This window comes from Pinus tabuliformis, chromosome 8, assembly GCF_031772625.1.
Source record: "Pinus tabuliformis cultivar Carrire ecotype Pingquan chromosome 8, CPIR1, whole genome shotgun sequence".
Classification (NCBI taxonomy): Eukaryota; Viridiplantae; Streptophyta; class Pinopsida; order Pinales; family Pinaceae; genus Pinus; species Pinus tabuliformis.
Genome location: NC_142294.1, coordinates 834,839,690 through 834,854,319, shown reverse-complemented (window position 1 = coordinate 834,854,319; position 14,630 = coordinate 834,839,690). Strand labels below are relative to the sequence as shown.

The following is a 14,630-nucleotide window of genomic DNA, read 5'->3' as shown; positions in this document are numbered from 1 at the left end:
ACTGGCTTTGGTTTGGTCCTCACTACCTAAAGAACATGGATAATCTTTGAGAGATTTCAATCAGAGATTCCTTTTACCACTGTCGGTGTGGCATTTTGCTTTTTGTTAGTGTCTGACTGCTTTCTATTTACATTCATGCTGTATCAAAAAGCAAAGAGAAAGGTCTGGCCTAACTTATTATCATCTCTGTATTTTGCAATATTTTCTGATAGCCATTACAAATTGATGCTTGCACCAAGATTTTAGCACAATTCTTTTACTTTGTTGTCTTTTCTTGATGGTGCTTGAGATTTTGCGGAGAGTGCCGTTGATTAGTTTCCTTATATTTTTTTCTGAATGTTATGCTTTGCAGGAGTATTTACCAAAGCTAAGAAGCCAATATAGTATCTATGAAGATGCTTTCTTTGGAAAACTCAAAGGTAATCTTGGCTGTCTGCCTGGAAATTTGTATTCCATTATAGCTATATAGTGACATAAACATAATTTGGATATTCATGTTTTGAGGTGATTATTGAGGAGGCAGACATCTTTGTGTTATAACTTATATCTAACATCTGAAACTGTTTTGATATTTTACTTGTTGAATTTGGTTAGCATTGGTTGCATTTTGCAGAGGGTGCAGTTATTGCTCGTGAACACCCATTATCAACATGTCCTGTAGCTGCTGGCATTGGTCTTCTTCTTATGAGAAGTATGCCCTTGACTGGGGGATGAAAATTTCCAAATCTGTTGTTAACTGTATTGTTAGAATTTTATTTTTGTAGGATGTTCTTGCTTTGTAGATAAACTATACAGAGAGATTACTGTAAATCTGTATTTTCAAGTAATTATTTTGATTCATCTTAGAGGCGATTGAACCAAAGTTTAGTTAGCATGGGCAACTAAAGCTGTCTCTCTCTAGTTTAACCTGCATCTTGCCTTCTTAGATACTACTTTTGTTAGGTTTTTTGGCAGTATCTTTTGCAGGGTAAATGAACTCTTTGTATATAGCCTTCTCAGTTTGCAATGCAACTCATATCCTCATTCCATTTCCTCAGGTTCTTTGACAGTTCCCTCTTAGAAATTTGATGGACTAAATTCTCGCTGAATAATCTCCATCTTTCTGCACCACTTTGTCTGTTGAAATTTGGTCCTACTATGTTGAGCATGGGCAAGATTTGGCTGTATGCATAGTTCCTTGGGGTTTCTGAACTTCTATGTTAAGACGATCAATGGTGCATTAAAGTTTAAGGTGCTATTTGCCTGCAGGTCCAAGGAGGTTTTTAATTCGCCATACCATTGGTCGATTCCAAAGTGAAGAGGTACTTCTGGTTCATTTTTCTGCAAATTTCTCAATTTAGTTTGGGTTATAGTGAAGGGGCAGTATTCAGACTTAATTTGGATTCATATTTATTTTCCTTCATTTCCTGTTTAGGTGCAGAGGTATTTTGTCTGTTTCTTCTTTTCAATTGAACGTCTAAAAGTACTGTGAAGTTGTGCTTGTTGAATAGTAATTGTAGATGTGAGTGCCTTATAAATATTGCCGTTGGTGATATTTTGTTTGATTTAGCTCTCATATGAGGAAGTAATGACTGTTGGAAGTTTGATTGAAGATGTGGAACTGACAGTCCTGCAAATTTTGTATGCAGTAGAAACTAAAGTTTTGCAGTAACTAAACAGATGATTAGAATTTTGAACTTACAAAATGTTTCTGGTACTTTTCTAATTGAAAGTATAGGTGTGAAATTTGTGACTTTCTTTTTTATTGGGAAAACATGCATCTTATATAACACAAAAGCAGAACACATCAGTGGTATTATAATTTATTAGTTGCTATATGACATATTAGATGACACTTTTGGCAGTTGACATGTTGGGGATTGTACATGTGCATATGTAATAAATAAGAAATATCATTCTGGCAAATATATTATTTGAGTAATTTCCATAAAAGTCAGTAATTTCCGTTGGAAGTTTTGATGGAGACTGTAGTAGTCCAACTGCTAGCTACAAAAGAATTAACGAGATTACATCCTGTAACCATTGAAATGTAATTGATATAGGGATAATAATGAAAAAAGGTAGTGAGTGAATGAGTATACTAAAGGTGGGTAGTATAGATAAAAATAAAAATCACCTATTGCCAAAAAGCATAACTTGTAGTAGTAAGTTACCCATCAAAAAGTGGGTAACTCCTAGGAGAATACTTTTTTCTTTTCTTTGGACAGCCAGCTTGCTAGTAGCCCTTTGGGATGCCAGGATCCTCCACCCCTTGCTCTGGTTAGATTTCTTTCTCATCCGGTATTCATTTATGAAGGAAGGTGAGTCATCCATCGGCAAGTACTTTGACCATTTTTGCAATCATGTGTTTTCACTTAATGTTATGGGCATGCTAATATAGATCAAGGGGCAAACTGGATAATTGACCATCTTGATTGTATTCTTGTTCCCTTACTTAACCTGGGAGGTTAGTCTTTGACTCTAGTCTAGTGGGACCTCGTCTAAGGCCTTAGGGTTTTAGGAAGGGCACTACTGGGGAAGCTTTGATTGAGTAGTGTGACCAAGGTAATCCATACTTACCACTTTCCATCTTTTCCCTTATTCATCTCCATTCTTCAGGTTGGTGGTCATTGGTCATTGGAATTGGCACCCTTCACCCTCATCTTTGAGTTTGGACCCGAAAACTTGGCCCTGGAGGTTGATGTAACTAAAAGAAAGATAAAAGCATAAGAAAGCCACAATGGAAGAAAAAGATAAAATGCGAAAGATGGCTGGGACATTTGCTTAGCATGTGAGCAAAATCCTAGGATGAGCTCCACCCTCGTCATTAGTCATCACCCAGTTCCTCTAGCACATGATGCTTCATCCATAAAACGAACCCTTGTATTGTCTCAACCCTGATTAGTGATAAATTGACTCGTCCTTCAGGTGTAATGGAAAATCGCTTCACAGTGTCCAACAAAACAAAATACTATCAGGGCATCCTACACCTCCCCTTTGTTGCAGGTTTGACCACTTACAGATTTGAAGGATCATAACCTTAGACCATCAACAACCTTCCAAAATTCAACATCCTTCATATCAACTTAATGAGCCAAAATATTTAGAAATCTTATCATTAGTTGTTCAAGACTTCCTACAAAGATGATAACATCTCCATGCAAGACCAAGGCAATTGGACTAGATCTATCAAAATCACAAAGATAAAAATCTGGACAAATCTCATCCATCCTGAAATACCAAGCTCGTAGGGAAAACAACAGCCCCCATAGAATGCCTTAAACAAATTGTAAACATCGCCCATCCACCAAAAAACCTTGGGAAATTGAAGCAAAATTGAATAGGTTCAACTCCTTCGACATAATCTTCTAGTAAGGGAGAAAGAGTCTCATTATGTTAAAATTGGCAACTAGGGCTAAAATCCATGTGGGTCATCTTATTTATGGCAGCTGATATTTTTCTTGGATCCCTCTCATCGAGAGGTGTAGGATTGATCTAAAGATCATCCGATTCCGATAAGTATTCATGGAGTTATGAATTTATTTGTGTTATAAGACAATTCGACAAGGTCGGCCAGCAACCAAATAAACCCCACATGTGCTCAACGTTTTAGTATAAAAGGAGATGACTTGAGAGTCATTTCTCACACACACTTCTATCTTGATTTCTCTCCACTTGTCTTGGGTTTTTAGTGGAAGAGAAATCTAGGAGTGGAAGCCCTAGACGTTGGAGGATTGAGGCTGCCCTATCCGCAGTCAAGAAGAAGAATGCTGCCCTAATCTAGAGGACACAGTGAAGTGAAATTCCCTAACGCTACAAGGAGGACAGCCCTAGTATCTACGCAGTCTAAAAGAAGAAGCCCTAGCCTATATGCAGGCCTCTACACAGCCAAGAAAGAGGCTGCCCTAGACAGCGTGAAGAGCTGTGTGGACAACGGAGCCTTAGCCGCAGTATGAAGGGTCAAAGGGACAGCGTGGAGGCTGCCCTAGAGAGCGTGAAAGTTTGTGGTGACAGCGTGGTGAGAAAGAGCAGTTTTGAGGGTAAGTTAAGGGCTGTTCCTAGTGCGTATTGCTGGGCAGATTAGGCTGAGGAACAACAGGGCAGACTAGGCTGAGGAACAGCAAGTGTGGAGGCCGAGGAGCAGCATGGCAGTTCTGGAAGAGAAGCAGAGTTGCTGTAGGTGCAATGGATCTGTTTTAGGGCTTCACAAGTATTGTTTAAGGGCTGATTTGAAGGGCTGTAAGGCCGCAAAGCTTAAGGACAGATTGACGTTGTTTTAGGGCAGTGTGGTGAAGGTTTGGAGGGAGGCTGAAAGCTACAGTGACTGCTGTGTGAGGCCGTAGCCAACAACTAGATAAAGGGCTGTAGGGTGATGCCCTAATCAGTGATGCAGTGCAGCGTCATGGACAGCAGTATGGCAATGCTATTAGACAGCAGCAAAGGTATGCTAAGGCAAAGAGCATGGACAGCATGGCAAGCAAGCAAACATGGAATGGCCATGTCACTAACAGTGGGACAGCATTATGCTAAATAGGACAGCTGGCTACATGGTGCTGCTAACTAGTGCAACAAAGTAAATGGGACAGCAAGGTGACTAGTGCAACAAAGATGCATGGGACAACAGGCTACATTGCGCTTCAAAGATGCATGGGACAGCAGGCTACATAACGCTGCAAAAATGCATGGGGCAGCTAGCAAACTTGGAATGAACAGTGGGACAGCTGTATGCCTCATAGGACAGCAGTGACTAGCATGGTACAACAATGGACAGCAGTGCAGCATCAGGTGTAGCAGTATGAAGTGTACAACATGGTCATGAGGTCCAGCATTGTGATGATGGGTGCGGCATGGTGCAGCACGGTGAGGTGCAGCATGATGATGAGATGCAACACAATGATAGGTGAAGGAGTCACCTTGGAGAATCAGTTGAAGCAGCGTGTCTTCAACTGATCTCATATATCATCTTTTTAAGAGATGATCTTTGCACTTATCTAGATAAATCAAAGTGTTGACTTCTATTGTAAATGTACTATCTCTCTCTCTCTCTCTCTCTCTCTGTGCTGAACTATTGAAGAACATATAAGAAGAATTGATCAAGGGTTTCTCCACATTGGGGTTTGTCCCTGGCGAGCGCCACATCTTGTGTCCTCTTGTCTTGGCTCGTCTTCTGCGATTTATGTTTATGTTCTAATTGCTGTTTACTTTAATGCTGATGTGATTGCTAATCTGGAAAAGATATTGAGCTAACTGTGAAAATTGAAATAAATTGCTCTAAGCATAGAACATACCTAAAATTAACACATCAAGGTCTACTCTCTCTTTCTTGGAAAATCCAACAACCCTCTTCTGACACTCTTCAATGCTCCCATCATCTGCAAGGTTGGAATCGTTTATTGATTCTACAACAGGTTTTGAACCTATCTCCACGTGGTCTTGCCTTTGACCACTTTTTTTTTCAAACCAAATCTGATCCCAGCCTTTGGGCCCCCACTGATTTCTTAAATATTGTTCCAAACTGGGCCTTTGCCAACTTATCAAGATTATCTTGTCAGAATATCTTTGATTACTAGGTCTTTAACCAAAATTAGGATTTTGACCATTTCGATCTAAAAATTTCCATTTGAAGAAAACCATTCTGTTGCCCACTGAAAAAATGTAGAAAACAAATAAAAAGTGCAACTGAGGATATTCATCTGCAGAGTATATTGTTGAGCGTTGCTGCGAGTTAAAGATTGATTTATAGTGGTATCCAGTATATGTAACACTTGACCAAGTGCTTTTGTAGCCATCAATAATAGGTCGTCACGCTGGAATTGGGCTACACCTTCTTCAGGTAAAATCACGTTAAACTGACTGTAGTGTGCGACGAGTCAAATAAAAAATCAATGTTTAAGAGTAGTGCCTTAAATTCTACGTTGACTGACAGATTGACATGAATCAACAAGAATAAACCGTTGTTTCAATAAGTTGCTTAAAATCTAGAAAAAAACCACTGCCAATATGAATATGAAAGGTTCACGAGTTACAATTACAACATGTTGGCTAAGTCACATGACACGAGGACACGTAAATACGAGTATTCAATACGAAACACAGCGATCTGGAAACAGGACACGGGGGACACGTTTTATATATATATATATATATATACCGAAATATAGTTTTTTATCCATATTAAATTGCAGGTTGCAGCTTATCTAATCAAATTAAAATATAATTACTTCTCAAAGTTCATAGTTCACTTTAAAAAAATAAATAGAATCAAAATTTACTATTTAGAAATTAGAATGTGATATGCTTGGTCTTGATTCTTGAATATTCAATGTTCATTGTTCATGTACAACTTACAAGCACATAAGAAACTACTAAGTACTTACTACTAACTATAAATTTAGAACTTAGATATTATAACCATAAAATGCAGATTTTCCATTAACTCTGTTGAAATTTGGTACCGGAGGACAGGTGGTTCCTTAAGGCTTTGATCTTTGGCCTAGGAAAAGTGTCCAAAAGAATTTAATTTTTCTCCTAAAGTAACTTTATAATTTTTATAAAGTTAAATCTAATTTAAAAGTGACTTTAAGTGATAAAGTTATTAAGTCTAATTTTAAAGTGACTTTTATAAAGTCAATGAAAAATTAGAAAGGAAAAGTGACTTTGGAAATAAATGACTAAGTGGGTCTTTATTAAAGTGGGGTGAATTAAAAAATAAAAAGTGAGATTTAAATGAGCATTTAATCTCAGCCTTAGATCTCAATCTATTTCAGCCATTGGATTTAGGGATCACCCAAAAGTCACTTGGATCACCTTAAAATCACTTGGGGTTAGATTAAAGGAGGAAAAGGTCATTCATTCTTTCATGAGCAAATTGGGAGAAGGAGAGCAAGAGAGCAAGAGATATTTGTGAGCAGGGAGGAGAAGGAGACGGCAGCTTGGCACACATTCCAAGGCAGCAGTTGAGCAAATTTGTACAGCTGATTCAGCACACAGTGAAAGGCAGATTTTGGCACGATTTTCGAGGAGTGGTTTGCACAAAAATCGAGGAGCAGTTTGCTGATTTTTTTGCACACAAAACGAGGGCTGTACAACAACATTTATTGCTGAAAGTGGGCTCAAAAATCGAGGAGGCCATACAACATTTATTGCTGTCCTGTTTGCTGTAATTTCCAGTTTGCTGTGAGGCATGGAAAAAGAGATAAGTTGTAAATTTGCTTGCTGATTTTTTTTTTTTTTTTTGTTTCTGAATATTTCTCACTGTGGAAAAGGCATTTTCAGAAATAAAGAAGAGCTGTCGAACTGGTTTTCCCTAAGAGTTGTAGGGGGTTTTTCCAGGGTCAAGTTGACCAAAAATCTCAGTGTTTAAATGTGTTTTAATCGCTGTTTATTACTGTTGATTTTTATTTCTGCAATTTCCAGCATTTTGTAAAATTTCCAGAATTTGTGTTTTCAACAAATTTATTTTTTCCAGCTTGTTAAATGTATGGTTATGGGAAAGGGCATTTAATTATATGGGAGAAATAAGGAGAAACTGAAAACCGGGGTGGGAAATGAGAAATTTCTACAAAGTCATCAAAATCAAAATGTATCATTGTTCAGTGTTTACAACAATGTTGCATTAATCGTTATCGGGATAATATTGACGCAAGGAAAAAATCAGAAAAAAATCGTAATTATCGGGAAAGAATTGGAAATAATCGGGAAAAAATCATTTGGTACAAAAATATTCATTTTTTTCATTTTTGTTTTCAATTTTTTTAATATCTAAACCATTTACAACATAAAATAAATACATTGACACATAAATATGATAAAAGAACTAATATTTAAGATGTTTAAGATAATTTCTAGTGCTAAAATCACACATAACATTGAATCATGTCTTGAATAGTAAGTCCTAACTCCTGAATCCCAACTCAGCCTCAAAATATCAACAAAAAATATAATAATGTATCTCATCATGTCATATACAATAAAATGAAGAAAATAACTAAAGTCTAATCCTATTGATTTCCTTTGCCCCTCTTGCGAGAAAATGCCACAGCTTTCCCTTTCCCTCTAGATGTAGATGTTGGTGCTGGTGGAGTTGGCAGTGGAGTTTGCTATGCTCTAGAAGCTGAAGAACTAGAAGTAGGAGCTATAGGAGGTAGACCACGTCCTCTACTGGTGGCAGGGGTAGCCCGGGCAGGTGGTGTCACCTGGAAACATTACAATCTCCCAATCCCGAAATCCTGAAAAACTGATAAGTTCGCTGCATTTTGAATGAAATCTAAAATTCTACTTTCTTTATATGAAATCCAATGAGGCCGGAACCACTCTCAAACATCCTGAGTCATCTCATGGTAATGTTAAAAATTTAAGTAAAAGTGACATTCTTTTACTTTAAGAATTTAACATTACCATGAATGGCATATCAATACTAGGGCCTAGACTTGATCATTAAGCTGCCCCACTCAAAAATTATTTGTTTCTTTCAAAAAAAATTGCAGCTTATGCAGGCAACATTTTCTATCAACGGAATACGCGTTTTCCAGATGCAGGACACGACGAAAACCGGCGAATACGTTTTACATTTTACAGGACACGATGAAAAACGTTTTCGACACGTTTTAGGGCCGTTTTCGTGTCCGGCACGTAAAATACGGGACACAGGACCTTGGAGGACGTGTCTTGTGACTTAGCATGTCGGTTGTAGCTTAACAATAGACAGTCAAAACAATGCCAACTTAAATCACTGTGTAACCAGAATTGTGCTAATTCATAGAAATCTGTGGTAGAAGATACCACCACAAGAAAATTATTAACATGGAATCACACTTGCTACTCCTTAACAAAGAATTGTTTAATATTCTGTTGCAAAGTAAATGGTTACCAACATTACTAACTCTAAGGTATTTTTAGAACTCAAAAAATATAATAGAAAGGGTTATTAAAGAGATATTTTAGAGTTTCATATGCAATGCTTCATTAAAGAAGTGGGTTTCTTGCACTTTCGTGTGCTTATGGTGAAGAATATATAAGTTTCATAATCGTGGTAATATCCCTTGAATTGAGTTTTGATGAAAACAAATTGAAGCTTAGTGGTGAAAAAGGGAACATTCACTCACACTTATACAAAATGGGCAATTACTTTATTAGAAATTTAAGGGGATTATTCAAGGAAATGATATTAGCATTGCTATTGGTCCGTATGATAAGAAAAATCAGATTAACATCAACTTGGTGAATCAATTATTAGTTCCAGATAATTGAAAAGACAAACACTTATGATGAGAAGCAATATGAAATTAAAGACTTACAATTGGCAATTGATGATTACAAATTCATATCCCAATTCAATATTATAGCTATATCTCTGAACGAAGTTGACATAATTCTAGGTTCAATTTGGATGGATACATTACATACTCTATCTTAAACATGAAGAGTTATTTTGTCATTTTTCTATAAGAAGAAGAAGATAGTTTTGTAGGGTTTTACAATTGACTCATGCTCAAAAGATCTCTCATCAAAATACTTTAAAGATATTTCGAGGGTGTGTTGAAATTATGTAGCTGCAGTCGGTATTTAAGTCAACAAAGTCAAAGAGAAATAAAATATTATTTTACTGTTCATGTTGGCCCCAACTTGACAGGTCCGCCCCACCTCTTGAAGGGGTTTGACCCTTGGTCGAAACCCACATGGTTGGACCTCTATATATTGACATTTGGACCTCCTCATTTGGCATCTCATCAACTCAAATCCACCAAAAAAGAAGACTTTTGTTCACATGTGCGAAGTGTTGGAGAATGTAACTAGTTTCAGTATTCATAATTTGTACCTTCATGTATTTTATCATTATGTAAAAGAAAAAGAAAAGAAAAAGAAAAAAATATTATTATTATTTTTCTGGACAAGCATGTTCTTCATGCTTCTAGGTTTTCAAGTCAAAGTCCTATTTGGACCTATTATAAAAGAAAAAGAAAAAGATTTTTTAAATATGTAATTTTGGGTCAGAAACCGCTCTAGGTGCCAATTCAGCCTACATGTCAAGTCATCCCTGGCCCAATGGACGTGTTTATTCGCACCCCCTCTGAACTATATAAATAGAGGGAAGATGAAGCTCATTTCGACACACACACTTGAAGACTTGTGATTTGAAATATCACAGAGAGGGCAGAAAATAAGTGGAGGGCCGAATGTCTGAAAGAGAGGATATCTTCTTGAGCTAGAAGATCTGCTATAATACATCTCTTGTTGCTGATTTCTTGCTGATGGATCTGCTTGTAAGAAAGGTGGTCTGACTTGGCATATAGAGGGTTAAGTTTTCTGTGGTCATGGGTCTTGGATATCTCATTTGATCAGATTCTATAAGAAGAGATTTTTTGGTTTTGCCTTGTGAGGGGTTTTGTCCTGGCTTGGAGCCTATATCTTGTGTTCTCTGATTTCTTGTGATCTTAATGTTTACATTTTGATAATTGTTTGATGAAGAATAACATAATTATATTAATAAGAAGCCAACTAATCTCACAAACAATATTTTATTTTATTTATTTTTTATTTTTATTATTATTATTATTATTATTTGTTTTTTTTGTCTGAATTAAGACTAAATCTATTAAGAAAAGACATATGGTACAATCAGAGCTTACAAAGAAGCGAAGCTAAGGAGCAAGGGAGCCGGAAATGATATGAAATCAACCTCGGTCCCAAAAACAACCACGGCACAAGCAAAAGAAAACAGAGAGGACAGAAAGAACGAGCAGGTCTAGGGAGTCTACCCAGCATGGGCAGAGTTTTCCAATCTACATTTTTTTCCTTTCTTTTTACTAACTTTGACCCAACCATCTTGGTCTGGCTGGACCGGAACTACTTGCAGACTGATCTGAGCTAAAGGAGGAGACTCCTTGTCTGAATCAGAAGGCGAAGACTCATGAGAACGTTCTGCGAGAACAGAGGCGCCGAAGGATCCATGTCGCGGTCTAAGGGTGAGTCCTTCGTGCGCTCCAATTTATCCTCGTCCACTTCAATGTCCTCCTCATCAGAGCTAGAGGACTCTATGTCATCCATAGGGGGCCTGTCACAAGGATTCCAACTCTTGGATTTGGATTTGCGAGTGATATTCTTCTTTTTGTTGAGGAACGCTACACATGAGTTCTGGAGATGCCTTTTTTGATGGCAATGGCGGCATCTGAAGGCTGTATTCTCATAGTCCAAAGTTTGCGTCCAATGGAAGTCCCCGACTTTGAGGATGACCAGATCTGGCAGCCCTTTACTGATGTCTATTTTTGCACAAATTTTGCCATAGGTGTATATTCCTTTCTCCCCCCTTGAGGTATCTGTTGCCAGGAAGCGGCCAAGGGTGTCTCTGATTCCTTGAAAGACAGCAAAATGCCATAGATGCGCAGGGAGATTTGGAAGCCTGACCCAGATAGGAAGCTTGGAGATGACTGCAGAGGAGGGGTCAAAGTCTGGGAACCAAGGGGAGAGGAAAAGTCCAGCTGATCCCCAGAACCAGGGGCCCCCCGTTAAGGCTCTCTAGTAATCTTCGTTGAGGGCAAAGGCTACAATAAAGAAGCCTTTCGAACAGAAGAAGACTTTGCAGTTGTTGGTCCAACTAGAATGGATCCACTGGTATAGATCAACAGTGCGGGGCCATAGGCCATTAAATCTGCAAATGAGGGCTATTTCTGCAAATGTCTGGTATTGATCATCCAAAGATGGATGAGAGATTTCAATGGCAGGGGTTTCCTCCATTTTGTCCACCAAGAAAGGTTTGGGAGCCTCGGCGGATTGGGCAGACTTCTTGGCCGGCTGTGCATGTACTGCATCTTTGTAGGAAAAACCTTTGGAGGCAGAGGATTGCCCCACTGCACCTCCCCTTAGACGAAGAGATAGGATCACTGTGGAATTTCTTTCTATATTATAAAAGGAAAGAGGCAGATTGTTATCAAGCTGCTTACCAACAAAGAGGAGCCGCAGAAGGGAGGAAGGGATCCCCAACCTCTGTTCGAGAATCTTTGAGAGATGGCGCACTGTGAAAGATGGCTGGACCTCAAGGAGCAGGGTTTTCCCTGTCAGAAGAATTATTTGGATCTGAAAACTTGCTTGCTGGAGATGAATAAAATCTCGACTTCCTGAATGAGGGATCGAGGTTGAAACATTGAGAATGCGGGGTTGTGGAGCCATCTCCAGATCCTGGCAATACTGCTGCTGCATATGGACGAGAGCGGTAGTTGCCGGGGGAAGGAGTCTGCAGGCATAGACGTGGAGAAAGACGAGCCGACGACCCAAAATGGAAAGGGCCAGAGCGATCCATCTTGCCATCGCGCAGTTGGACGGCCAAATAGCAATGGCGGCCAGAGCAGTCTCAAGCTGAGGGGCCAATGTGCCGAGGAACCTAGCCCTTTTTCTCCACATCGCCCACCCTTTCTGCCATGGCACACGGTCTAATGGGCAGCATCTCGCACCGTTCTTACTCCTGGCATGTCTGCAGGGGGCCCAAGTGGTAACCACCGTGGGAAGTCGGTCCTGAGCCACGGGTACGAGCCCATCTTTCTCGTGGCTGTAAGAGAGCAGAGACCCATTTCTTTGCCCCGCATAAACCTCCCTACGTTCAGATCCATGGCCGCACCTCCAGGACGGCGCACACCAGCGAGCAACTGCAGCATTCGAGACCTGAAACCCTAGGGCGAGAGAAAAAACGCCTGCGCTCTCCATCTCTCAATCAATTCCTCAAAGAATCTCACAAACAATTATCAAAGTAAGGAAAATCTAATTTAAATGTGAATCCTCCCGATTTTCCAACATGGTTTTAGAGCAAGGTTGAACAAGGAGGTTCGAAGATCACTAATTGTTGGCTCAGAACTAATCTCTATGGCTCAGAACTATGGACAAACTCATTACAAAGTGGTTCGCTCTCCTCTATAAGGGCTCGATATTTATGACTTAGCGACTCGCTATAGCTCGCTTTGTCAATGGTTCGATCTAAAAAAGGTTCACATGATATTTATTATTGGCTCAAAAGCTTGAAGAATATATATTCTATGGCTCGCTCATTATAGAAGCTCATATGGCTTGAAGATCACATTACTGCTGGCTTTCTTGAAATCGTCTTTGTAAGATCCAATTCTAAGGCAACTACTGGCTTGCACTCTATGGTAGCTTGACATATATCTCACAACAGTGGTGTTGATTCACTATGGCTTGTAACCTGAAGTGTTGCGTGACTTAATTATCCGGTGTCTCGCACAATAGTCCACAATTATTCATTCTTGTGGCCTATTACTGCTCAACTAGCAGGGGTCCTAGGAGGGGATCTTATAGAGCAACTACTAGGTCAAGGGCAACGATGGAGCGATAGCCCACTGTCACCTCAACTAAGGCTTTTGCTCTTGAGTCTTTACGAACTTTCACCGATGGGAGGAGACCCGGGATAAGAGGAATCACAATAATGAATATGCCAATGAAAGGATGAAAGGTGATTCCCAAGACCTATTCACAAGAGAGATTCAACTATATGGCTTTCTTGCTTGGAAAGCAAGGTGATAGGTTCCCTAGGAAGGGATAGGAGGATTCTCAAGGCCATGGTTTGGGGATGTATCTTGCAAAGATGATTCCTAGGCCTAGAAATCCTTATGGAGAATTGGTATTTATGTGATCTTCGTGAAATTGGAGTTATTAGGTTGCTGTACCACACGAGACCAAGTGGACCCAGAATTAGGTCATTGATGTAGAATTGATTAACCAAAGAGGGGCTTGACCTAGTTGTGGAAGAGAAGAGGATCAAAGGACAAATCTTCTTAGAATAGAATGCAATGATCCAAATGAGGACGCTAGCCAAGGGAAACCTAGGGCAAGAAACGATCCTTGAGCTAGGGCTTTCTTTATCCCAAGATCACACCTTCAGAATTTCTTGAAATTTGGAGGGCCTCTATGTTAGAAAATGTAACTATGTTCAGTCTTCAATAATGTACTTGAGTTATTATGTAATATACTTGTCAAAAGAATAAATAAAAGAATTTTTATTATTGTAACAATGACTTATTAAAGCATGGGTTTCATGCTTGGGTCATCATTATATTAGTCAAAGTCCCCATTGTGGACTCCTAGGATTAATATTGAGTTTATAGAGTCATTGTACATTCAAAAAGACCCTTCTTGGGATTTCAGATCATGTAAAAAGGTTTTGTATCAAGTCAAATATGAATTATGTACCCTCCACATCATGTCAGCCTAAGGGAGATCAAGTCAGCCTAAGGACCCCCATTCGACCCACAAGAAGCCTATATATTGAAGGAGGTCGAAGTCATTTGAACCACTCACTCTCAAGCAAGTTCGATATCTCAAGAAGAGCTGGAGAAGTGCGAAGTCTGTTGCCAGGAGGACGAAAGAAGTGCGAGTTTGGGGAAGTCTTTAGAGAAGAAGAAAATCGAACTTTTGGTGCCTCTCTCTCTCTCTGTTTCGTGGTCTGTGTTGGGAGATTGAAGTCTCCTAAGATTTTGCTGTTTCTAGAAGTTGCATGATGTCGGAAGCTACTACCTAGTTGAAGTTGCTAGAAGGGGTCGAAGATCTGGGAGGCTAACATGGTGTGGAGGGAAAGTCTGGTCTTGGTCTAGGGTAAAGGGTCTCAAAGAATACTATTGAAAGGAAGAATTATCTTGACTGGGTTTTCC

The 14,630-nt window shown here is 39.3% G+C and overlaps 1 protein-coding gene across 1 annotated transcript in view; it reads left to right on the top strand.

The window, feature by feature from the left end:
* Positions 1–14,630, top strand: part of LOC149238175 (chromosome-associated kinesin) — a 215,609-nt gene that overhangs the window by 69,777 nt on the left and 131,202 nt on the right. The window contains exons 2-4 of the mRNA XM_089372929.1: positions 353–419; positions 614–691; positions 1,249–1,301. Coding sequence (XP_089229055.1) covers positions 353–419; positions 614–691; positions 1,249–1,301 — 198 coding nt within the window. The remainder of the gene's footprint in view (positions 1–352; positions 420–613; positions 692–1,248; positions 1,302–14,630) is intronic.